The 25,230-nt window shown below is 38.7% G+C and overlaps 1 protein-coding gene across 1 annotated transcript in view; it reads left to right on the top strand.

Annotated features, from left to right (window-relative positions):
• pof1b (POF1B actin binding protein) overlaps window positions 1-21,161 on the top strand; it is an 86,961-nt gene extending 65,800 nt beyond the window's left edge. The window contains exons 9-16 of the mRNA XM_048605012.1: window positions 3,429-3,521; window positions 4,106-4,219; window positions 5,005-5,157; window positions 11,524-11,646; window positions 12,686-12,808; window positions 13,928-13,998; window positions 17,856-17,963; window positions 18,167-21,161. Coding sequence (XP_048460969.1) covers window positions 3,429-3,521; window positions 4,106-4,219; window positions 5,005-5,157; window positions 11,524-11,646; window positions 12,686-12,808; window positions 13,928-13,998; window positions 17,856-17,958 — 780 coding nt within the window. The 3' untranslated portion in view covers window positions 17,959-17,963; window positions 18,167-21,161. The remainder of the gene's footprint in view (window positions 1-3,428; window positions 3,522-4,105; window positions 4,220-5,004; window positions 5,158-11,523; window positions 11,647-12,685; window positions 12,809-13,927; window positions 13,999-17,855; window positions 17,964-18,166) is intronic.
• Window positions 21,162-25,230: the final 4,069 nt, after the last annotated feature.

Raw genomic sequence — 25,230 nt, 5'->3', positions numbered from 1 at the left:
CTGTGGGACTATTAGTAAAGCCAAGAACAATACTCACTTTATTAACTGCTGCTTGCCTGTCGCTGCCAACTTTAATGATCTGTGCACGTGCATACCCAGGTCCCTCTGTTCCTGAACACAATGTAGAATTGTACCCTCTATTTTATATTGTCTTCCAGTATTCTTCCTACCAAAGTGCATCACCTCACCTTTCTCTGCATGAACTTCAACTGTCACCTATCCACCCACTCACCCAGCTTGCCACTGTCCTTTTGGATTTCTATGTTGTCCTCCTCGCAGCTTACAATTCTTCCAAGTTAGTATAATCTGCAAATGTTAAAATTGTCCCCTACACTCTAAGATCCAGTTATATCAGGAAAAGCAAGGATCTCAGTACTACGCTGGGGAACTCCACCTTAAACCTTCATCCAGCCAGAAAAATATGATTGATCATTACTCTCTGTTTCCTATCACTCAGCCATTATGGTGTCCATGTTGCTATTTATATCGTGACCTATAACTTTTCTTGGAAATCTGTGGTGTGGCACTGTATTAAATGTCTCTGGAAATCTATGGTTATCACATTAACTGAATTACCTTCATTAAGAGTTTCTGTTACCTCTTCAAAAGTCTACAGCAAGTTAATTAAATATGATTTCTCCTTTCAAAATTACGCTGACTCTTCCTAATCAACCCGTTTTTTCCCATGTCATTCCTAATTCTATCTTGAATAATTGTTTTATAGAAGCTTTAACTCCACAAAGTTAAACTTGCTGGTCTGTAATTGCTGAGATTACGTTACAACCTTATTTGAGCAAGGTATTTGCAATCCTTTCGTCTTCGGACATGTCCCCCTCATTCAGAGAAGACAAAGATTATGGCCAGTGCCCCATAATTTCTCCCCGTCAGTTCCTTCAAAATCCTTAGCTCCTGGTGTTTTGTCATAGCTCCTGCTCTCTTATTTGCTTTTCCACCTCCCCCTAAACCTTCAACCTCTTGTTGATTCTCAGTTGTATTTGTAAGCACACTTTTCTAACATTAATTTCTACGTCCTTTTATCTACAGGTGACTCTGGATTTGATTGTCCTCCTTTTTTATTTGAGGGAATAGACCTCAACTGTATTCAAACTATCTATTCTTAGAAAGTGAATAATGGGTCACCTTCAGTTTTTCCTGCCAACTTCTTGTTCCAGGCAATCTTGACAGATCTGTTCTTGACCCATTGTCAGCTGTCTGCCAATTGATATTTATTATTCTGATTGTTGCGTGTCATTCTCCAAAAAATCTCAAACCGTATGCTATATCGATCACTGTCTCATAACTGATCCCCATTCACACTCCAACTCAAAGCCTGGGTTCTTTGGTCCAGAGGCAAGAACACTATTACTGTGCATAAGAACACAGTTATTCACTGCTTAATATAAGCACTATCTGACTGAAAAGAAGTAATTCAATTGGGTGGGTGGACTAGTGAATACCCTCAACTAGTAATCTAGAGCTGCAGGCTAATGCTGTGGGGATATGGGTTCAAATGTAACTATTTTCAGAGTTATCAATTGAATTTATAAAGGAAGGTTGTCATAACAGTGATCTTTCAACGTTGTTGAAACCCATCTGGTTCACTAATATCATTCACTAACATTCTTTCGGTAAGGAAATCTGCCATTCCTGCCTATTCCATGTAACTTCAGATCCACAGCAATGTGGTTGACTCTGAATTGGCCTGACAAGCCACTTAGTTCAGGGGCAATTAGGGACAGAATACCAACATTACCTCCATCTCAGAAAAGAACATAGAAAGAGAAAGAGGCAGGGGTTTTCAATGTCTCTTGTCTAATTCAAGCTTCATCACCAAGATGTACAGCTACTGTTGTATGTTACGTACATCAAAGAACGAGTTACAATCCCTGTGGTGCCTCTCAAAGTATCCAATATGTTTCAATAACATACAGTGCTAAAAATAATTTAATGAGCATGTATAAACAGTAAGGGAATCGAATGATAAACAACAATAATTTTTCCTTCTTAAAGGCATTACTTGTGCATTAAAATTACTGCCTTCTGCATGCTATCAAATGGGGAAAATAAATGCTTGGATTATGCCATCAGTCACACAACTAACAAATGAATAGGTTCAGTTTCCTGTAGGCTGCATTAAGGAAATGACATCCAAAGTTGTGTCCCTTTGTACAACACGCTGGAACTTGAAGTGGGTACAAATCATCCAAGGCTGTAGAAAGTACTGAACACGTATATATTTCTTTCTTTAAGTGCAAAAGTTGAAGTTTCAAGCAACATTCTCTCCAACTGTGTTTTTCAGTGCATGGCAATTTAGTTAAGTGTGCTCTTCCTTTTAAAGGCTTTTGCATGGCAATGCACTTGGGCTGACTTGTGTGTAGCCTGCATGAATGCTTTTTAGTTTGCTGCACAGTTTAAATGAGGCATTGGTTTCAAACATTCAACAGTTATTCATCCAAATTAGAAGAAAAATTCTGGAAGCTTTCAATTTCTAATGTGACTTCTACTGGTGAAGGATTTTTTTTTAAAATTGCAATTAAAATGGCTAGAATGGCTTTTTCTCTTGCTTCTCCAAAAATTCTAGCTTAAATTTTGGACCCAATTTGAACTTGTCCAATGACAGTTTTCATGAATGGCTCTTATTGAAAATAGCCAGGGTGCATTTGGGAGAAGGAATCAATAGATTGATGTAAGAATGCAGAAATTTGCACAAAGCAATTATGCACTTAATCCATGTACCCAAATTTCCATAAGAAATAGTAGGCCATTTGGCCTCTTGAGCCTGCTCAATCATTCAGTAGGATCATGGCTGATCTGACATTCCTCACGTCCACTATTATATGTTTTCCCAATGACCCTTATGGTGCAGCAGTAGTGTCCATACCTCTGAGCCAAGTCTCATCTGCTCCAGAGGTGTGTAATAAAGTCTATAACTAGGTTGATTTGAAAATATCTACCTCAGCACAGGCTGGAACTTTTACTGATTTGTATGACTCAGCTACATAAAATTGGGAGCCAAGGACACATCCGGACTGAATATGTCTAAAAGGATAAATGTTCAAGTTTCTAGTGCTGATTTCTCCTCCAGTTGGAAGTGATGTTACTTTATGTTTTAGTCATTATTACAGCACAGTCAACATTTTATAGACACAGCCTCCAAACCATCATTGTTGCAGCGAGGAAGATATTTAATATTAATTATGCGTAAAATTCATTTATGCTGCCTTCATTGCACTGTTAGTTTGCACTTGTCACTGTTTTTATCTGATTGGTTAATAGCTATTATTTCTGACCTATTGTTGTTGTCTTGGGGCGTTGTCAAGTTTCTGCATGTGTTTTCAGTTTCAGGACTACGCTTAAAGAATCCTGTACCTTGGTCATGAAATGTTAAGATTGCTGAACTAATGTCTTTTACATGATTATATCTTTAGTCAAGAATTACTGTGGACAAGTCCCTAAGACTACTGTTGGCCACATTTAACAGCCTCCGTGAAGACCTGCTCCATTTGCAAGATGACCTAAATGTAAGTCCAAGAGATTATAAAAATTCACAATGTTTATGAACTTAAATCTTAATTTGGGTGCTCATGTACATCTAAAATTGAAGATGACCACCAAAATTTGTTGATCTGTATTACATAATAATATAAATAATTTTGAACTCACATTTGCTAATAATCATGGTTTTAGGTGTGTACTTCATTATGTATGAACTGAATATTGAAGAAAGTGCCAATCTGTATAAATTCTTTAGAAACAAATTCTTCTGCTATTTCAAAGGCATCCGTATTATGCTTGATGTTTAAACACAAGTTTTCTTATGATTCATATACTTTCGCATCTGGTGTTGGGGCAGGGGTAAGAGACACGGAAACCATATTGTTTTCTGATGGGAAAAAGACAGTTTGAATTCAAATTTAATATTGAGGAGGTCAAATGCAGCAAGGAACATGAAGAATAAGAACTGCAAATGCTGTTAAATTTGATCTTTTTGGTCTACTTGTAGACTCCGTCTGCTGGAATATGGGTATAGAAGCTTTAAGGAGACAAAGTGTACAATGAAATCCCCAATACATGACAGAAATGTGTGCTACTTTTAATTCCACAGAGACTTGCAACAGACAAGGAAATGCTGGAAAGAGATCTGGGTTTTAAATCTCAACAGGTGACAGAATATTTACAGCTCTTGGAATCTGTACGAGAGAATAACAGACAGCTGCAGGTAAAGCAGTAGCACAGTAGCTACGTCTATTGCCTGTCTTTCTTATGTCATTAAGTGAAATAGAGGATGCTAATGCAGCTGGTGATGACTAATCAGAAACTCAAAATTTTGGCTAAGCAGAATTTCATAAAACAACATTGTGTGACATTCAATAATGCATTTGTAACACCTGTAGTGATTAATTTCTATATTTCAATTTCCTATCATGGACATCGCAAACCGATATTGCAGTTTTGCAGCTATGGCACGTGTTCATATTAGATTATAATTTGTATCTCATGACTTCCCAACCACAGTAGCTTAATGCCTTGTATTTGTTCTGAATATAGACACTTTATCTTTAATTTCTTTAAAATTTGAAAACATCAGATATTGCTGTTACGTTGCATAGTGGTTTGTAAATGTTGTATATACCCCTACCATGAATCATGATTTCCAACATCTACAATGTTTTGCTTTCTTACATCTTTTAATCAATCAGTTCATTAGCCAGCCAATAAATGAACTGAGCTGTGAAATTTGCTTGATTTTTCCCTTGACATCTTTTGGCGAAGAAAAGGCCAAGCAATTAATGTAAAAACAGGCAACTTACAATGCTATTAAGAATCATGCAAATAATTTTCATGTGAAAACTGCAGTTATTATTAAAATGTATAATACACTTAATGTAAGTGTTAATTTTAATAAATAAATGGACTGTGCCAGTGGGAGAGGGGATAGATGGGGTCGGAAGGATTTGTAATGGTTTTACTCTCAATATTTCTCTTTTTGGCATTTTGGTTTAGAACACCATTAAAGAGAATGGATCAACTAACCGTTCACTTGAGGAGTTGATCTTAACTCTGAGGAACTCAGAGGCAGACAAGGAGTTCCGTGTGAAAGAGTTGGAATATCGCAAGCGTGCACTGGAGCAAGAAAACGAGGCACTCCGACAACAGGTAAGAAATAGGTACTGTACCTTCCTCATAATTCTCTCTATTTGACTTAAATATTCAGTTAAGTCTTTTCTACTCTAGGAGTCTATTCATTTACTTGATCACTGCCTTAATGTACACTTGCTCGGTCCAACATTTGGTGGCTGCAGGTAACATTTTAATCTTTAACTAAATGGTGGCATTGTAGGCAGTCAGTTAGCTCAAACCAGCTGTACGCTGGTTTGTAACGCAGAGTGATGCCAAAAGTGTGGGTTCAATTCCTGCACTGCCTGAGGTTATCATGAAAGGGCTCTCCTTCTCAACTTGGAGCAGCTTGTGGTGGAGCCCACTAGGGAACAGGTAATACTGGATTTAGTGTTGTGCAATGAGGCAGACTTGATAAGGGAGCTTAAGGTGAAGGAACCCTTAGGAGGCAGTGATCAAAATCTGATTGAATTTACTCTGAAGTTTGAGAGGAAGAAGATAGAATCAGAGGTAATGGTATTATTGCTGAATAAATGCAACAACAGAGGCATGAGGAAGGAGCTGGGCAGAATTGACTGGGAGAGGAGCCTAGCAGGAAAGACAATGGAATAGCAATGGCAGGAGTTTCTGGGAGTAATTCAGGAGACACAGCAAAAATTCATCCCTAGGAAAAAGAAACATTCTAAAGGGAGGACGAGATAACCCTGGCTGACAAGAGAAGTCAGGGACAGCATAAAAGCAAAAGAGAAAGCATATAATGTGGTGAAGGGCAGTGGGAAGCTTAAAAAAACTAACAGAGGGCAACAAAAAAAGAAATAAGGAAGGAGAAGATTAGCTAGCCAGTAATATAAAGGAAGAGTTTCTTTGGATATATAAAGGGCAAAAGTGGACATTATGACGCTGGAGAAATAGCAGTGGGGAACAAGGAAATGGTTGAGGAACTGAATAATTACTTCACGTCAGTCTTTACGGTGGAAGACACAAGTAATATCCCAAAAATTCGAGAGAGACAAAAGGCATACCTAGGTATCGTGCCCATCACCAAGGAGAAGATGCTAGAAAAACTGAATGGCCTGAAGGTGGAATATTCACCCAGGACCAAATGGACTATATCCTAGAGTTCTTAAGGAGATAGCTGAAGAGATAGTGGTGATCTTTCAGGAATCACTAGAGTCAGGGAGGGTCCCAGAGGACTGGAAAATCGCTAACTTGACACCCCTGTTTAAAAAGGGAATAAGGCAAAAGACAGAAAATTACAGGCCAATTAGCCTAACCCAGGTCATAGGTAAGATTTTGGAGTCCATTGTGAAGGATGAGATTTCTGAATATTTGGAAGTTATGGTAAAATAGGGCAAAGTCAGCATGGTTTCATCAACGGGAGGTCATGCCTGACAAATCTGCTAGAATTCTTTGAGGAAGTAATGAGCAGCCAATGGATGTTATCTGCCTGGACTTCAAGAAGGCCTTTGACAAGGTGCCGCACAGGAGGCTGCTGAGTAAGATAAGGGCCCACAGTGTTAGAGGCCAGGTGCTAGCATGGATAGAAGATTGGTTGACTGGCAGAAGGCAGAGTGGGGATAAAAGGGTCTTTCTCAGGATGGCAGCAGGTGACAAGCGGTGTTCCACAAGGGCCAGTGTTAGAACCACAACTTTTCACTTTATACATTAATGATCTAGATGAAGGAACTGAGGGCATTCTGGCTAAGTTTGCACATGATACAAAGATATGTAGAGGGACAGGTAGTATTGAGGAGGCAGGGAAGCTGCAGAAGGATTTGGACAGGTTGAAGGGTGGGCAAAGACATGGCAGATGGAATACGATGTGGGAAAGTGTGAGGTCATGCACTTTGGTAAGAAGAATAGAGGCATGAAAAATAGAGAGAAAATTCAGAAATCTGAAGTGCAAAGAGACTTGGGAGTTCTAGTCCAGGACTCTGTCAAGGTAAACTTGCAGGTTGAGTCAGTAGTTAGGAGGGCAAATGCAATGTTGGCATTTATTTTGAGAGGACTTGAATATAAAAACAGGGATGCACTTCTGAGGCTCTGGTCAGGCCACATTTGGAGTATCGTGTGCAGTTTTGGGCCCCATTTCTCAGGAAAAATATACTAGCCCTGGAGCAGATTCAGAGGAGGTTCACGTGAATGGTCCCAGGAATAAAAAGCGTAACATATGAGGAACGTTTGGGCCTATACTCTTTGGCGTTTAGAAGGATGAGGGTGGGATCTAATTGAAACTTACAGAATACCAAATGGCCTGATTAGAGTGGATGTTGGGAAGATGTTTCCATTGATAGGAGAGACGAGGACCCGAGGGCACAGCCTAAGAGTAAAGGGATGACCTTTTAGAATGGCACTAAGGAGAAACTTCTTCAGCCAGAGAGTGGTGAACCTATGGAACTCACTGCCTCAGGAGGCTGTGGAGGCCAGGTCATGGAGTACATTTAAGACAGAGATAGGTAGGTTCTTGATAGTCAAGGGGATCAAGGGTTACAGGGAGAAAGCGGGAAAATGGGGTTGAGAAACTTATCAGCCATGACTGAATGGCAGAGCAGACTTGATGGGCTGTATGGCCTAATTTTTGCTTCTATGTCTTATGATCTTCTCCTGTCGCCTGTAGCATGGTGAGCCTCAGGTTAAATCACCACCAGTCATTACTCTGAGACAGCAGCCCTGTGGTCTGGTAAACTATGGCAACATTATCTTTATTATTGTAATTTTAAAAGTATATAGTATTTCATTTTGCACTTTTACAATTATGTTTACATTAAAAATGTCTCCAGAGGAACATTGTAGCCCAAAAAAGCTTTCATGTGAGTGAAATCCCTCCTAATGGGAAAGGAGGCAGTGGATATTTCACACGACAATGGACATAACACCATTGAAATTCAGGAACACCGAATTTGAAGAAAATAACCACTCTCTCACTTTCAAAGGAAATTCTTTTGAAGTTTCCATTCACCTGTTTCATATTAATTCAGAAGAATGGCCATGGGGGACAAGGAACTTGTGAAAGTAATCTCAGTTCAAAACATTTTACAAGTTTTGCTTCATTACGTAATGATACCCTCTTAACCTTGCAAACATTCTTGTCCCTATGCTGGTTCTGTTCCAACAAATTTGTTCTTGCACAGAAGTTTCTGATACGCTTGAACCATGAACTTCGTGCCTATTTTTATATTTACTGGCCTCCTGCCAGAAACTCCCTCATTCACTGAAACAAGTGGATTATTTAATGTTACATTTTCTGAATGTATTTTAGTTCTGCTAATTCAAAAACACTGGATACGCGCTGCACATCTTCAGCCTGTTTCTGAACAAAAGGTCAAATATAAATCAAATAAGACTGAAATACTGCAGATGCAGGAGATCTGAAATAAACACAGAAAATGTTTAAGAAACTCAGCGGGTCTGGTGGCATCTGGGGAGAGAGAAACAAAGTTAACATTGAATCGGCTATGATTCTTCTGCAGAACCTTGAAACATTAACAAAAACCGAAAGAACTGCGGATGCTGTAAATCAGTAACAAAAACAAAGTTGCTGGAAAAGCTCAGCAGGTCAGGCAGCATCTGTGAAGGAAAAAACAGAGTTAACGTTTCGGGTCTGGTGACCCTTCCTCAGAACTGATAGTGACTGGGAAAACATCAGTTTATACGCAGAAAATAGTGAGGTGGGGTAGGGAGTAAACAATAGGATAGAGCCCAAAGAGAGAGAGAGACGGTTAGACAGATAAAGGAGTTGCTAACGATCAGGCTGGGAGGGTGAGTAGTTGTTAATGGGGACTGTTAGTGACTAACAACAGGGGGTGTGTAATGGCAGGCTATGTGGTAACAAGGCCTGGTGTGTGGGAATAGGGGGCTGGGACATGGGAGAGTTTAGGCCCTAAAATTATTGAACTCAATATTGAGTCTGGAGGGCTGTAGGGTCCCCAAGCGGAAAATGATGTGTTGTTCCTCCAGCTTGCATTGGGCTTTGCTGGAACACTGCAGCAAGCCAGAGACACACATGTTGGCCAGGGAGCAGGATGGTGCGTTAAAGTGGTAGGCAACACGTAGTTCAGGGTCTTTTTTGCGAGCAGAACATAGATGTTCTATGAAGCGGTCGCCAAGTCTACGCTTCGTTTCCCCAGTGTAGAGGAAACCACATTGTGAGCAGCGAATGCAGAAGACCAGATTCTGGGAAGTGCAGGTGAAGTGTTGCTTCACCTGGAAGGTATGTTTGGGCCCTTGGATTCTGGGGAGGGAGGAGGTGAATGGGTAGGTGTTGCACCTTTGTCGGTTACAGGGGAAGGTGCCGTAGGGCTGTGGGGATGTGTTGGGGGTGAAGGCGGTGTGGACCAGGGTATCCCAGAGGGAACAGTCTCTGCAGAAGGCGGACAGGGGAGGGGAGAGGAATGTGTGTCTGGTGGTGGCGGAAATGGCGTCTGGATATGGATGCTGGTGGGATGGTAGGTGAGGATAAGGGGAACCCTATCGCTGTTTCGGGAGGGAAAAGAAGGGGTGAGGGCGGAACTGCAGGAGATGGGTCGGACCTGATTGAGGGCTCTGTCGACAACGGAGGTGGGGAATCCTCGGTTAACGAAGAAGGTGGAAACATTAATGCTGTTTTGTCTCTCTACAGATACTGCCAGACCTGCTGAGTTTCTCCAGCACTTTGTTTCTATTTCAGATATAAATCAGGTCATTTTTGGAATATGTTGATCCATTTTTTAAGAATACTTAGCAGATGTAAATGCACTTGAATACAAGACATTGGGATTATACTGAACTGAGGATTCAATCAATTTAGAAAGGAAGAATCAACTGGCAAATCTCTATTAGAGTTGATTTAAACAGGCAAAGAAATAAAGAACATGAATAACAAAATTCATTTTTCACAGCTACACTTCCAAGGAACGCTGCTCCATCTTGATAAAATTGGGTATTGTATTTAATGTGAATACCAAAAAAATCTGGATAAGCTTTCAAAGTAATGTGGTATCCTGACCTCATTGAAAAATGACTTTTTGCATTGCATTTAAGGAGTTACTGCACCACATAATTGACACGGGAACATGTTTCAAGTTGGTATTACAGTAGATCCTTGGGAAAGTGCATTTAATCTCTTTCTATTTTGTTGTTAGAAATAATGGTCTCACTGAATAGCACAACCCTATTTCAGATGTTAATTCTATGTTAGAAGATAATAAGAGCAGGTACCATCATCACAATGAGAAACCAATCATGGTGACTATTTGAAGAATAACTTTGTTATTTATCTTTCCCCCTTAGTGTAAGGATTGTAAACTCTTCTCAGTTGCTAATATTTAACACTAATTGTCACATGCTGTGTAGCACGACATCTTTGAACATCTGACATCTCCAAATCTTGGCTGGGAAATACGTTCGGAGATGTCCTCAATGTTTAGCTTGTTATTTTCTGACGGTGATACACCCAAATCTGCCCATTATTAGACTACTATAGTTTTATTGGCAGCTGGCAGGGAAGTGTTATCACTTCTACAGAAACCTGGCATAGCCCAAAATCATGTTCGACACAGGAGATACTGTCTGTCCTTTCTATCGCAGTGGATTCTGGTACCTCAGAGTAACTTCTAGGATCAAAGAAGAAGTGTTAGCTTTTGTTACAGTTGTTTCCATCAGCAGCTTCTTTTTAAAAAAAAAAATGAAGATTATCTGAATCACTGCAAGTTAAGGAATTATCACAACATCCTGTTAATGAAGGCATAGTGCTTCTAAAATGACAGATGCACTATTGTCATTATTGATTTTAAATTGCTTCAATACATCTTTATCTGTTTTGTTGGAGGAAGAATTTACTAGTCTAGACTATCCAGTAAGGATGTGACTTAATCACAACTCGTGGGAAATGAGTGCAAAGTTCCCTAGAAAGGAATCATTCTAACTTTTACTTGTACGTAAATAAAAGGGAAATAACAACTTGTCCATCTGGAGTGTGCCTTAAACATAACCAGGCAGGTAACAGGTTGGTGGAACTGGATAATCGCAGTTGAGGAGAATTTTCAAGGGTTATGGATAGTTACAGATGGGTGATAAACACAGGAGTCAAAATTACTTAATCGCAAAACTGGACAAAACCACAATGCATTGCATCTATTGGCAGCTTTTATCCAGGCTGAAGGGGAGAAATACAAGAAACTATTGTCACTTCAATTTTGTCAATACATCCAATAGAAAAATTAAAATGAAGTCCATACAATGATCTGAATTTGATAAACGAGTTGGGAAACAGGTACTATATACTTTCTGTGGCAGTATTACTATTTTAAGCAATTGATGTAACACACTGAAGGTATAATTGCAGATGAGTTGAACCTTGTTGAATTGGCACACAACAGTCGTGCATGAAAAGCTTACTTAATGCGGACTATGTTTTGATATTTACAGCTGTCCAAGAGCCCATCAAGCAAATCATCCACTTCCATATTTAGCACAGAAATATCTAATAACTACTATGAAATGGTCAACAAACTGCGTGAAGAAAAGGACAAGGAAATTGATTATTTGAGGGTATGCAAATCATTTTCTTGCAGTCAATGTTCTTAATATAACATGATCACCATTCTTTTTAAGCCTTAACTGGAAATTGCTCTTCCATTTTAAAAGATACTTTTGAATCTGCTTCAACACCATTTCAGGTCATATATTTTTGTGCACAGCACGGTACAATGATCTTGTTTTATTTTTCAGTTATAGAATTCACTCACTCACACTAACCAATTAACATCACCACAAAAAGACTTAACAGAATAAATAGTGAAGGGTAACGTAAGCCCTGTAAAAACAGATGCTGGTAATGTGGCAAACAAAGATATGGAAGCAGCAGAGGTCTCACCCACACTCGTATCTGATCTTTGGGGCAGTTGCCAGGCACATGGGTGGGCTCCTTCACCCCACAAACTCCTTTTTACCTGCTGGGTCAAGGACTATGGCACCTCATTAAGTGCCATTGTCTCAATAAAACACATCCTCTAGCCTGATTTGCTCTGGACTTGTTCAAGGTTTATGTCCTGTGCTGAATTTGCAAGTGAGGTGCTTTTCTTTCCAACCTTACTTATTCGGATTGTAATGATTTTTATTTAGTATTAGAATACGTACATTTAATACTCATTTCTTGCAAAGTAAAACCTGGACTATCCTACTGGCTACCATGCTATCGGATATGTTACCTTCATCTCAAGTACTGCATCCTTCTATTTCAGAGCCACCAACGTTAATCCCATCCCCAAAAATCCCACATTGGACCCCTCTGACTTTACAAACTCCCACACAAAATACCAAGAACTAACCATCTGTCATCAGTGATTCCTTGTCCTGATATGCTTCAAACTCAAATTTCTCATTACACATTTCAATTCATTAATGGCTTCTGTGTTCCGACCCGAAACGTCAGCTTTCCTGCTCCTGTGATGCTGCCTGGCCTGCTGTGTTTCTCCAGCTCCACACTGTGTATTCAATGCGTTATTCCCTTTTAGGGAGCAGGCTGATTGTTTGGATATGAGCTGTGAATTGGACTTTTGTTAAGGTATAAATTATTTGTTTCTTTCAGGCACAAATCAGCAGCATGAAACGTGAAATAATTTCAGGACAAGATAGCACCTTGAAAAGTAAATTGGCAGAATACAATAATAGCCTAAGTGAGAAGGATGCCATCATTAGACAAAAGAATGAGGTAGGTAAATCATGTGGCTTCTGTTTGATTTAATGGCAGTGTCAAGCTGAGCGAAGAATGAAGAGATCCAGGTTTGATGCTGAGATCAAAGAAAAGACTTATTATAAAGAGAATAGTGACAGAATTAATAGTTTATGTGGCTCTGGTAGAGGACTGAAAGAATTTCTGATGTCATTTGATGCATAATCTCAGTAGGCAGGTAACTTGTTAATATTGGGGAATTTGTGATTTGTCAGCACATGGTAACACAAAACCTAGCATGCTTTTGTGGAAACTGAATGCTCAAGCCAAACGTTTAGACAACAACTTGTTCATGGCTATTTCTAATACCAGACAATTGATTTAGTGTAACAAAACTATGCTAATTTATGAATTAACACCAACTACAGAGTGAAAGTGTAATTTCAGGCAGCATTCAGCAGCTGACACTTAAAATGGAAAAGGGTTAAATGGTATTAAAATTGTTAAAAAGAAACATTATACAAAGTATATAAAAGGATTAATGGCAGAAATTTTCTAAGTTTATGAAACTAGCCAGGATCAGATTAATGTAAGAATCGGTCCGGCAAGAATTGCACAAGGAATTTTAATGAATGGTGGCTTTTCTAAATCACTTCAATTATCAATAAAAATGCTTCCAAGCCAGGCATAGCATTTTTTTAAAATCAGCACCAAGTCTTTGCCCCTCTTGCAACTGTGGTGTGGATGTAGCTTACACCCAAGATGCTGGGGTCAGTAACATGCTGGTTAGGGAAGATATCTGGACTTCTCTCACATTAGCAATGGTAATTACTCAGCTTGTATGGAGGTGCGAATATAATTGCTATTTTGTCAGCCTGAATCTAGATGTTATTCAGGTTAAGCTGGCATGGGTTGCTTATTTGAAACAATAGTTGAGATGTAAGCTCTCAATTTGGAAGGCAATTTAATGTCAGGATTTTGTCTAAAATAATATTTCTTTAAAAGGGTATCTTATTGGTAGGTTATTGCCAGCAAGACTCACATAGCAATTGTTGAACGTGAAGAGCACATAGTAAGAGGACTGGAGTATAAATAATCATGCTTACGAAATCTCAGACTTAATCAGAAAACTCTTATCCCTTTTAATCTTTCTCTCAGGAAATCATGAGACTGAAATCTTTGTCACGTGAGACAGGCAAGAATGTGACACACACCATCATTACAAAGCGGTAAGTCATTTGACTAACATTATTTAGAAAGCACAATATCATTTTGGGTATTACTGGTTTGTCACTGACAGACAAATGGATTGCAGACAGGAAAATCAGTTCAAACGGTTTTGACATAATACATTTGAATGTATAAACTGTATTAACTTTGTCTCTGTAGTTGCCATCAATATGATCTTTGAACAATTAAATAAATTAATGACGTATTGTCACAACACTGAAATTGATGCAAAACATGTCAAATGAAAACCCATAGGAATTGTATAAATGAAGCTCTTTTGTTGATGTGTAATGAACCCTCCATTGTTGTTAACACATAAATACAATTTCATCAGTGTGTGCTAATCGTGATAGACATGATAGCCCAAGTATTCCAGCTCCCTGTCCATCAGTAGTATGGATGTTAAGTTGTGATCACATTGGCCCGGCTTTTCTGATGACCATACAGTTGTCATTCCAGTATAGATGAGAGTTGCCTGAGATACTGAGGGAATTGCCCAGGTAATTCAAGGTTCCCCTGAACAATTCGCTAACGCCTGGAACCTTCAAAGCGTCCAGTGGCATTACCATCACTGAATTGCATTAATATCCCAAAGTTACCGTTAACCAGAAGCTAAACTGGTCCAGCCTTAAATACAGTGGCTAAAAGAGCAGCTCAGAAACTGAAATTTTGAGACAAACAACTCACCTTCTGACTCACTGAGGCCTATCCACCATCTACGAGGCCCAAGCCAGCAGTGTGATGGAATACACTCCTACTTTTCTGGATCGCTGCTGCTCCAGCAATACTCAAGAAGTTTGACATCCTATCCTTCACCACCAATGAACAGTGGCATTGTGTACCATGTGCAGTAATGCAGCACAGCTCCATCAGCAACTTCCAAACCCAGTGTCTTCTACCAACCATCTAGAAGGACAAGGGCAGTAGATATGTCAGAGCACCACCATCCTAAAGCTCCCTTCCAAGTCACAGACCATCCTTACTTGGAATTATATCACTATTCTTTCATCGTTGCTGCGTCAAAATCTTGGAACCCTACCCTAATAGCATTGTGGGTGTACCTACACCCCAAGGAGGAAGCTCACCACAATCTTTGAGGGTAAAACATGAGTGAACTAAAACAAAAAAATTGTTTGATAATTTTTTTTGCCATATGTCCCAGTATTTCTTTTCATTAATACTCATGTTGACACCTTAATTTGTTGTGTTAAGGACACACTGTGTAAAGTTGTTGCCCACTGATGCAGGGAAGGGAAAAAAAATGGTTTCAAATAATGTTTTGTATTTTGTTTAGAACTCAACAGCATACATTTTTCAATCTAATATCAAATTCTATTCAATTTAATAGAGTTAAAGTCATACAGCACGGAAACAGACCCTCCAGTCCAACTTGTCCATGCCGACCAACTAAACTACTTCCACTTCCTGTGTTTGACCCATATCCCTCTAAACCTTTCCTATTCATATACCTGTCTAAATGTCTTTTAAATGTTGTGACTGTACCACTTGCTTGGCAGTTCATTCCATATATGCACCACCCCCAGTGTGAAAAAAGCTGCCCCTCAGGTCCCTTTTAAATCTTTCTTCTCTCACCTTAAAAAAAAATGTGCCCCCTAGTTTTGAACACTACCACCCTAGCAAAAAGATACCTGCCATTCACCTTACCTATGGCCCTCATTATTTTATAAACCTCTAAGGTCAGCCCTCAACCTCATAAGCTCCAGTGAAAAAGAAGTCCCAGCTTCTCCTGAAAACTCAAACCCTCCAGTCCTGGTAACAACACAGTAAATCTTTTCTGAACCCTTTCCAATTTAATAATATACTTCCTATAGCAGAACGACCAGAACTGTACACAATACTCCAAAAATGGCCTCATCAATGTCTTGTACAACCTCAATGCCTATACTCAATGGTCTGAGCAATGAAGGCATGCACACTAAATGCTTTCTTAACCACCCTGTCTACCTGTGACGCAGCTTTTAAAGAACTATGAACCCCTCTGTGTCTCTGCTTGACAACGCTACTGAGGGCCTACCATTAACTACATAAATTCTGCCTTTGTTTTACCAAAAGCAATACCTTGCATTTATCCAGATTAAACTCCATCTGCCACTTCTCAGCCTATTGGCCCAATTGATCAAGATCCCTTTATAATCTCAGACAACAACAATGGACCTTGTACTGATCTGTGCAGTACACCAGTGGTCATAGACATCCAACCTGAAAAACAACTCTCCACCACTACCCTCTGTGTCCTTCTGTCAAGCCAATTTTGTATCCAGTTGGCAAGCTGTCCCTGAGTCCCATGTAATCTAACTGTACTAATCAGTCTACCATGTGAAACCTTGTCAAAGACTTTACTTAAGTCCATAAAGACAACATCTACCACTCTGCACTCAATCTTTTGGTTACGTCCTCAAAAAACTCAACCAAGTTTGAGAGACACACATGCATCCTTTTTAAACCAACATAGGGTAGAAATACATTTACTTAGCCCAACTTCTAAAGTAATACCTGTAAAATTGGATTAGGAGTTATAGATTACTTAGGTTAAAAAAGAGCTGGAGGTACAAACAATTTTAAGTGGTTTATTGTGAAACACTAGTGCAACAGTTCAAATGCAATATATTGATCCCAGGTTAGGGATGGAAAAGGACGTTTGATCTCTGTAACTCATGGTAATAATCACTTCTAATTCCCCCTCAGCTAGTTTGAGATGTTAGGCCAAAGTTAGGATATATCCCCCTCAGGGACTCTCCCTGCAACGTGTCTTCACTTCCTTGGCTGCCCATTTAAGTTCTTCTGGGGGGTTTCTATGACAATCATCCATTCAATTTTCATAAAAAAAGATACCAACTACATGCGATCTCTTCATTTAATTGTGTTTTGTATGAATATTTTACTACTGACAGCCAATTTGTTTTAAATATATGGACTAGACTCCTTTTGATTAGGTCCAGGAAACTTAGAAAGACCTGGGCATGGAATTATATCTAGGCCTGTTAAGAGCTTGATGAAACTATCTTATTCATGTCAATAGAAACAACATGCTTGCAAGCAGAAAAGTAGAAAGTGCACTATTTCTATGGCACTTAAATAACTTAATATTTAGTAAGTTTGTTAGACATCTATTTCTTAAATCAGTGCACACACAATTGTTCACTAGTGTGGGCAGAATCACAGTATTATAACACAGAAGCATACCTTTTGGCCTATCATATCTGCCCCAACTTTTCAAATTATCGTCATTACCTAGTGCCAGTTTCCTGTCTTTTTCTGTCCCCATACCTTTGCACATTATTTGTCCAAATAATCATCCAATACCCTCTTGAATGTGACAATGAAAAATGCTGTGTGGACCATGCAGGTAGTGTTGCTATGCAAACAAACTTCTCTTCTGTCATTCATCTCAGTAAATTTGAGGAGCAAATAAAATATGGGAGGACAAGCAGGCAATGAGAGTACAAAGATCTGTAACAGAAATGGCAGCCATGTTTATCTAGTAATGGCTTTGAATAAGTACATAATTATGTGCTGTTGTCTTAGTTGAGATCTTACTCTGCGGTCAAAATCACATATGGAGTAGCTGTGTCTTTTCTGGATGATGTGCTGCCTCATCATATTGCACTTTGTGTATACAGTTAGCTGACAGTGGTCTAAAGAAAATTGGCTACATATTTCTAATCGCCCAAAAAAAATTCCCAAGGTAATAGTTGCTATTATAGATCTTAAAAAAAAATCCAAAGTTTGCAGGAAATAAAAAATTAAAAATATATATTTCAATACTTGTTTGTTTCATGTAATATGCACTCAGGATTGTGAAGGATAAATTCTTACCTTTATTTCCCCAATATAGGTATCTTGATTATCCAATACTGGGCCTTTTGAAAGATCCTAAACTTAGTTCACCTGGTAGAGAATTGCAGACTGTTTTCATTGAAAAGGGCCGGAAACTGTAAAGCAGGTAAGTTAACATTATTATCTTCAATTGTCTCAAACCCACACAACATCATGGTCCTTATTTCTTAGAAAGCTTGTAGGAAGAGTAAAATGTGGAAATGTATAAACTTAAATACAAATATTTAAGTATGTTTGGAATATAAAAGGTAAGGACTGGTCTGCAGTATTGAAATTCACCAAACTCTTCTCTTTTTGTTTTCACAACAGGAATTCATTTCATGAAATTGAAGAGCAGTGTTTACCATTTTGAAAGAGAAGTTACTCAACATGTTTTCTATTCTATGATGGCCTCTTTTACCTTGTGATTAAAAGTTTTTAAAATCATCAAATAATGCTGACTGTATTTTTATGGGTCTATTAAGTTAACTGTTTACTTCTACTGCTGTTAAAAATATTGGAAGCTTTGGGTGTGAGGGTGTAGCTTTTTAGCTCGCAAGCAAAAAAGATTTCATAGTAGAGTTAAATATGAATTTGGTGTGTGGTGTAAAGACTTAAGAATGTAAACGCTAATAAGAAACAGTGCAGTCGGGTATGAATGTTATCTGAAATGTGAGCTGCTACCACATGCAATCATAATTATGGTTAGTTAACTAATGCAAAAGAAATTCAAAATTTTGCTGTTTTTTAAACAGATCCCATTTTTACATTGCGCAATTGGTTTTGTTCATTGTGCAAATAATTGAATACTGTAATTGAGAATTAATTTGTTTTTATTAGCATTTTTATCTAACAACAGTTTTCTATACAAGCAAGCTGAAACAACCTAACTACTGTTACAATGAAAAGACAACATATAGATGGTGACAAAACTGAGCAGAGTTTTATCATCATATCATATCATAGAATCCCTACTGTGTGGAAACAGGCTCTTCGGCCCAACAAGTCCACACCGACCCTCAGAGCATCCCACCCAGACCCATCCCCCTATAACCCACCTAATCTACACCTCCCTGAACACTATGGGCAATTTAGCATGGCCAATCCACCTAACCTGCACATCTTTGGACTGTGGGAGGAAACCCACGCAGACACAGACAGTTGCCCGAGGCTGGAATTGAACCCAGGTCCCTGGTGCTGTGAGGCAGCAGTGCTAACCACTGTGCCACCGTGCCGCCCTTCTTCAGTTTCTGAATGGTAGCAATCTTTGTCAGTTACATTTGTTTTAAGTGTATGGGAGGTGTTTTCAACCAAGATATGGACAAGTCAAAAAGTTAGATTGGACAACATAGATTTGGAAGTAGTAGATACAGAACAGCATTGCTTTACATTTGTGATTACTCCTTTTTAGTGGAATTCAGAACAATGGTATACAAGTTTGCCAGAGAATGGAAGTATTGGCAATGACTGATCAAGTATAGAATCATAGAATTCCCACAGTGTGGAAACAGACCATTCGACCAACCCTGCATTTTCCCATGGCTACTGCACCTAACCTACACATCCCTGAACACTATGGGTAATTTAGCATGGCCAATCCACCTAACTTGCACATCTTTGGACTATAGGAGGAAACCCACAGAGACATGGGGAGAACGTGCAAACTCCACACTGTAACCCGAGGCTGGAATCAAACCCACATCCCTGGCACTGTGATGATGTGGTTGTGCCGGTGTTGGACTGGGGTGGACAAAGTCAGAAATCACACGACACCAGGTTATAGTCTAACAGGTTTGTTTGAAAACACAAGCTTTCGGAGCTTCAGTCCTTCTTCAGGTGTTAATGAGAGAGGTAGTATCAGGCAGAGATTTAGAATTAAAAGATCAAGGTTCATACCATTGATGAGAATATACAAAACAAACCTCTTCTTTACACTGATAAAACCTCTTGGTCTCTCAGGACCATGACTTGAAAGGAATTTGGGGATTTACATATACATATTAATCAATTAAAACCTTCTAACTGATTAAAGATTTAACAGCATCTTAGGTTTGTTTAGTACCTCCTGATCAATGGTATGACCCTTTGATCTTTACTTATAAATTCTGTGTCTGACACTACCTCTCTCGCTAACACCTGAAGGAGGGTGAGCGAGGGTCCGAAAGCTTGTGTTTTCGGATAAGATAACACAGTGTGGAGCTGGAGAAACACAGCAGGCCAGGCAGCATCAGAGGAGCAGGAAAGCTGATGTGTCGGGTCGGAACCCTTTCTGAAGAAGGGTCTCGACCCGAAACATCTGTTTTCCTGCTCCTCTGATGCTGCCTGGCCTGCTGTGTTCCTCCAGCTCCACGCTGTGTAATCTCAGACTTCGGCATTGGCAGTTCTTACTATCTCTGTTTTCAAATAAATCTATTGGACTATAATCTGATTTGGCTTTGTGAGGCTGCAACGCTAACCACTGAGCCACCGTTCTGTACTTTATAAAAATTGGAGGAGCTTCTGTTCTGAAGATGTTTTGATTGCTCAAAACAGTTGAGAAGTGTGGTGTTTTTGATTAAGAATTCTTGTTATGAGGATTGTTGTATGTGACTAAGGCTAGTGATCTCAGAATTAGACTTTAAAAATTGTATAGAAATTCTTGGTGACCCAAAGAAAGGGCATTCAAGAGGATTAAATTCTATTTATATTTAAGCAACCAATTTTATGCCAGTCGAGGACTGAACAATGCTTTTTGAAAATTCATATATCTTAATATACAAAAACCAGGATGATTTCAGATTAACAGATCAGTAATTTGTCAAATCGCCTTGGTTCTTTATTTGTAAACAGTGAAACCAATATGATTCAAATGTTATGTTCAGTTTTATTCTTAGTTCATGAAGTGTAAAGTGGACTTTTTTGTCCTTTCATTGCTGAAGTTATTTTCTGCATGCAGTCTACTCTTAATTATAGATTTATTTTTAGTGCAAAACAACTTTGAAACATTAGACTGTTACTTTACCATCAATGGGGATGAAATGTGTATGAGTTCCAACTCCAAGATGACACCCGGACTGAATATCTGAGCAACATACAACACAGGTCCATTAGCAAACTGTATAAATATAGCTCATTTTCCATTTTAGAACGCTGTACAATTTATTAAGAGAGAAGTAAAATACTATATTTCGTGTTGATACAAATAAATGAATTTCTATGTTGTTGGGAAATCTTCCTATTGTGTGCTTGGAGGCTTTTCTGAACTGCCTGACCAAGTAACTAAAACTACAGTAGGAAGCTAAATGTATTTGTGGAATCCCATTAATAAAGAAAACGTTAGACTGCCTCTTGACTCAGTTTATTATTTCTTTCGTGACTGTTTTTAGTGTTAATTTGAACGTGAACATAATATCTTAACCGTTGCTCTACTGCAAGATTAACCTAGGCTGGCTGGTGCAGCACATTGCTACATTTTATCTATGCTTATCTGTATAAATAAAAGCAACATACTGTGGATGCTGGAAAACTGAAGATGCTAGAGAAACTCAGCAGGTCTGGCAACATCTGTAGAGAGAGAAACAGAGTTAATGTTTTGAATCCAGTATGGCTCTTTAGAAGATTTTGATGCTCATGATCCCTGACAAGAAAAAGAATTTTCTTTTTGAAGTATTAATGAGACCAAGAATGAAAGGAAATATAGACAGCTTTGTGATAGAGGATGGTGTTGCTGAACGGAGTGGTTAAGAGCATAATTTTGAATCTCCGGATAGGTAAATGCAGTGCTTCAAAGCACAGTAAATAGCCTGGACATACAGTCTGGTCCTGCTCCCATCCCTTATTAGTGACCCTTGTTCAGCCTCGTTCTCTTACACCTTTCTCACCTTCCCACATATCCCGCAATTCCAAGATTTCTCATCCTAAATACATTCAAATATGGAGCATCCACAATCCACAACACCCTTGGGTGGATTATTCCAACATCGTTTAAGCAAAACAAAATCTCACCTTAGTCCCAAATTAAATACCTGTAATTGTGGGTGATCTGAAACATGAAGGATGGAGGTTCAATTGAAATCCATGTGAAGTCACTCAAGAGTTGGAGCAGGTTGCTGAGGAAAGACACTTGGCTGGAGTTCTGCTGGATATCTGATCTAACACAAGAAAGAAGGCTGAAAGCAATAAAGTTGAACAATGATAAAGGAAGCAAATGTAAATTTTGAGAGGAAAACCATGACTTCTCCAAAGGTGGGAATTCCTGGTGAAGAAATGGCAGTGAGTTAAACATTGATGTAAAATCAAAAATGTTGTGAATGCTGAAAATCGGAAAATGGTAGAATTTATGGAGTGAGGCTGTTTAATGGATTTGTTTCTCGCCAAATCAAGAGGATTTGGGAACCTTTAAAAATATCATCAAGATGGCGATGGAGTAGGATTCCTGAGCTCATTTGCTCTGACCACTTCTCTTTTCTCTCTTTTTTTCCCTTTACTTACTTTGTCTTGAGGTTGTTTATGCCAATCAGACCTCCGGAAAAAGGGAGTTAAAAAAAATCCTTGAAGGATAATCCTGTGAGATTTAACAATAACAGCTTGTTTTGGTGGACAAGGACAACATTTGTAAGAGTAAAATGAAATAAAATTTGACATTCAGACTCGAGCAATATTTCCTTGCATTGGGACTTCGAATACCCAATCTGTTACTAGTGATAGTGATTAAGAATGATCTGAAAATCTTGCTTAGTTGAAATCTTAGGCTGACTGGAGTTTGACTGGAAAGTTTTACTATGCCAGGGGTAAAGATTATGGAACCATTGACACATCTGCCTTGTGTTGCTCTGAATTAGTTGTCTCTAATGCACTCATAAAATTGTTACCATGGTGAAGGCGGCCATTTGGCCTATCATGTTTACACCAGCTCTCTGAATGAGCATTATGACTTAATGTCACTCCCACCTTCTTCCCATAACACTGCACCTTATCTCTCTTTAACCAATCATCTAATGCCCTCTTAAATGTTGTTGACCAGCTTCCACCAATTTCTAGACAGTGCATTCCAGATCTGAACCACCCACTGCATTAAAATATCTTCTCTCATCACATTTACTTCTTTGCAAGTCAATTTTTTTTTTCATACAGCACGGAAACAGACCCTTCGGTCCATACCGTCTCATTCTTGATCAATTTATGAATGGGAAAAGCATCTACTCTGTCATGACTTTGAGAGGTTCAATCAAAACTCATCTTAGCCTTCACTGCTGCAAGGAAAACTGTCCTAACTTTTCCAGCATCTCAAAGCTCTTCTCACTTTCCAATGCATTCACATCCTTCATGTGCTCAGATATTAGTTGGACCTCAGCTGAGTATGGTGTGCGGTTCTGAGGCAGCTACAACAGTGTTCATGTTCTTGTATTCTATGACTGTATTGATAATCCTGAGATACCGCATGCTTTATTGATTACACTCTCCACGTGTCCTGTCTTCTTTAATGACTTATACAAATATATACCTAGCTCTTACTGCTTCTGCACACACTTTAGAATCATACCTTCTATATTGTCTCTCCGTGTTGTTTCTCCCACGATGTTTCACCTCTCACTTCTTTGCATCGAACTTCACCATACATCTATCTGTCCACTCCACCAACTTGTTAATTCTTTTTCAAGTTTTATAATGTCCTCTCCACGGTTTACAATGCTTCCAAGTAGTGTATTCCCTGCAAATTTTGAAAATATACCCTGCACTTCAAATCTCTAGATTTATATATATATCAAGAAAAGCAAGGGTCCTTATAAATCCCTGGGGAGCTCCACTCCAAACCTTCTTCCAGCCTGAAAAATACCCATGAGCCATTACATTTTGTTTTCTATCCCTAAGACAATTTTGTATCTGCATCGACACTGCCCCTTTTAATTCCATAACCTCTCAAGTTTGTGATATGACACTGTATCAAATGGCTTTTGGAAGTCTGTGCACACCACATCTACATTACCCTCATCCACCTAATGACATAAATAACCCCATCCCTAAATTTGATTGCGTCTAGGACCTATAGGTATACTTACAGCCTGCTCTATTTCTGTTGTTGGTGAAGGCATGTTGAATTTTTGGGCTGATTAAAATAACAAACTTGATTGGTTCGTTTTATCCAGTCTAATTGAATTAGTTATGGAGTAAATGATTTGACAATAACACAGTAATCCATAACAGATTTTGGAACATTCAACTCTTACTGTTCGTATAATCTCTGCTCAAGTACTGCAATGTTTTGACAAAATAGTTTCGTATGGTGAAGGTCATCTGATCTCAGTTCATCCATTCAGAAAATGCTAGAGTTCTCCAAAGTAACACCCAATGAACTCTTAAATGTTTCCCAATTTTTCACCATCTTTCCATCTGGAATTCCACTGGTTGTGCTTTAAACTAAGTACTTCCTTATATCAGCTCTACATTTAAAGTTATAACCTTTGTTTTCCTGTTCTCCCAATTTAAATTAACTGATATTCCATAAATACCATTTCCATTGCTTAGGTTCAAATGTTTCTGGGGCATCCTGCACTGCAAAAATTCTGATCTAATACCCTGTTCATTTTCTTCCTCTCCCAGGAATATAGCCTCTATCGGCATTGTAGGAATTCTACGATTGTAACCCTTAATAACAACGCTTTGAAACAAACATTTCAAGATCCAAGGAAAAAAGAACAGAGGACAGCTTTTCCTCCAAAAATGTATCTTTTCATCTCATTTGGCCACCCAATTGAACTAGTGGTCCAAATCTAAATAGAGCATGGCACCTCCCAAAAGCTAGTCTACCAGGCTATCAATCAAACCAAGATGCTGCTTCAACCCATTCAAAATTGCATTAAGGCCTTGTCTGGGGGAAGGAATTTCAGAGGGAAGTGTTCTAAAGAAAAACAAAACTCGTATTATAATAAGAAACTGTTTGTTAAACAGAATTACCTCAAAATTGAAAGTAGCATTTTTAATTTGCTCATTCTAGCATTGTGATTTCTTACAAAGAGCTTAGAAATATTCCACAGGATTACAACCAGAAAAACGTGCACAATATTTGTAAAAATACAAGATATGATTTTGCATGAAAGTAGTTTCAGAGAATTCCACATGTATCTTTACCACACACAAAAGTTTACACCCATTGCTATAACGTGTACTTTGTACTTTTTATTGTAATTGTGTTATCCACAATAAAATTACATTATTTCTTCTACCCATCTTAACTTTGCTGGATTGTAAACAAAGTTCAGCTAAATTGGATTAACCTGCCTTAGGATTTGAATATATCCATTATGAAAAATATTCCACGTACTCCACCCAATGTAGACATTTGAAAAAGAACACATCCTCAGATAACATGCCCTACTGGTTTTCCAAGTGTTAGGTTAAACAAGCTGTATGACATC

This window comes from Rhincodon typus, chromosome 14 (assembly GCF_021869965.1).
Source record: "Rhincodon typus isolate 14 chromosome 14, sRhiTyp1.1, whole genome shotgun sequence".
In the NCBI taxonomy this organism is placed as follows: domain Eukaryota; kingdom Metazoa; phylum Chordata; class Chondrichthyes; order Orectolobiformes; family Rhincodontidae; genus Rhincodon; species Rhincodon typus.
Note: the sequence above shows the minus strand (reverse complement) of the source record. Positions and strands in the feature narration are given on the sequence as shown.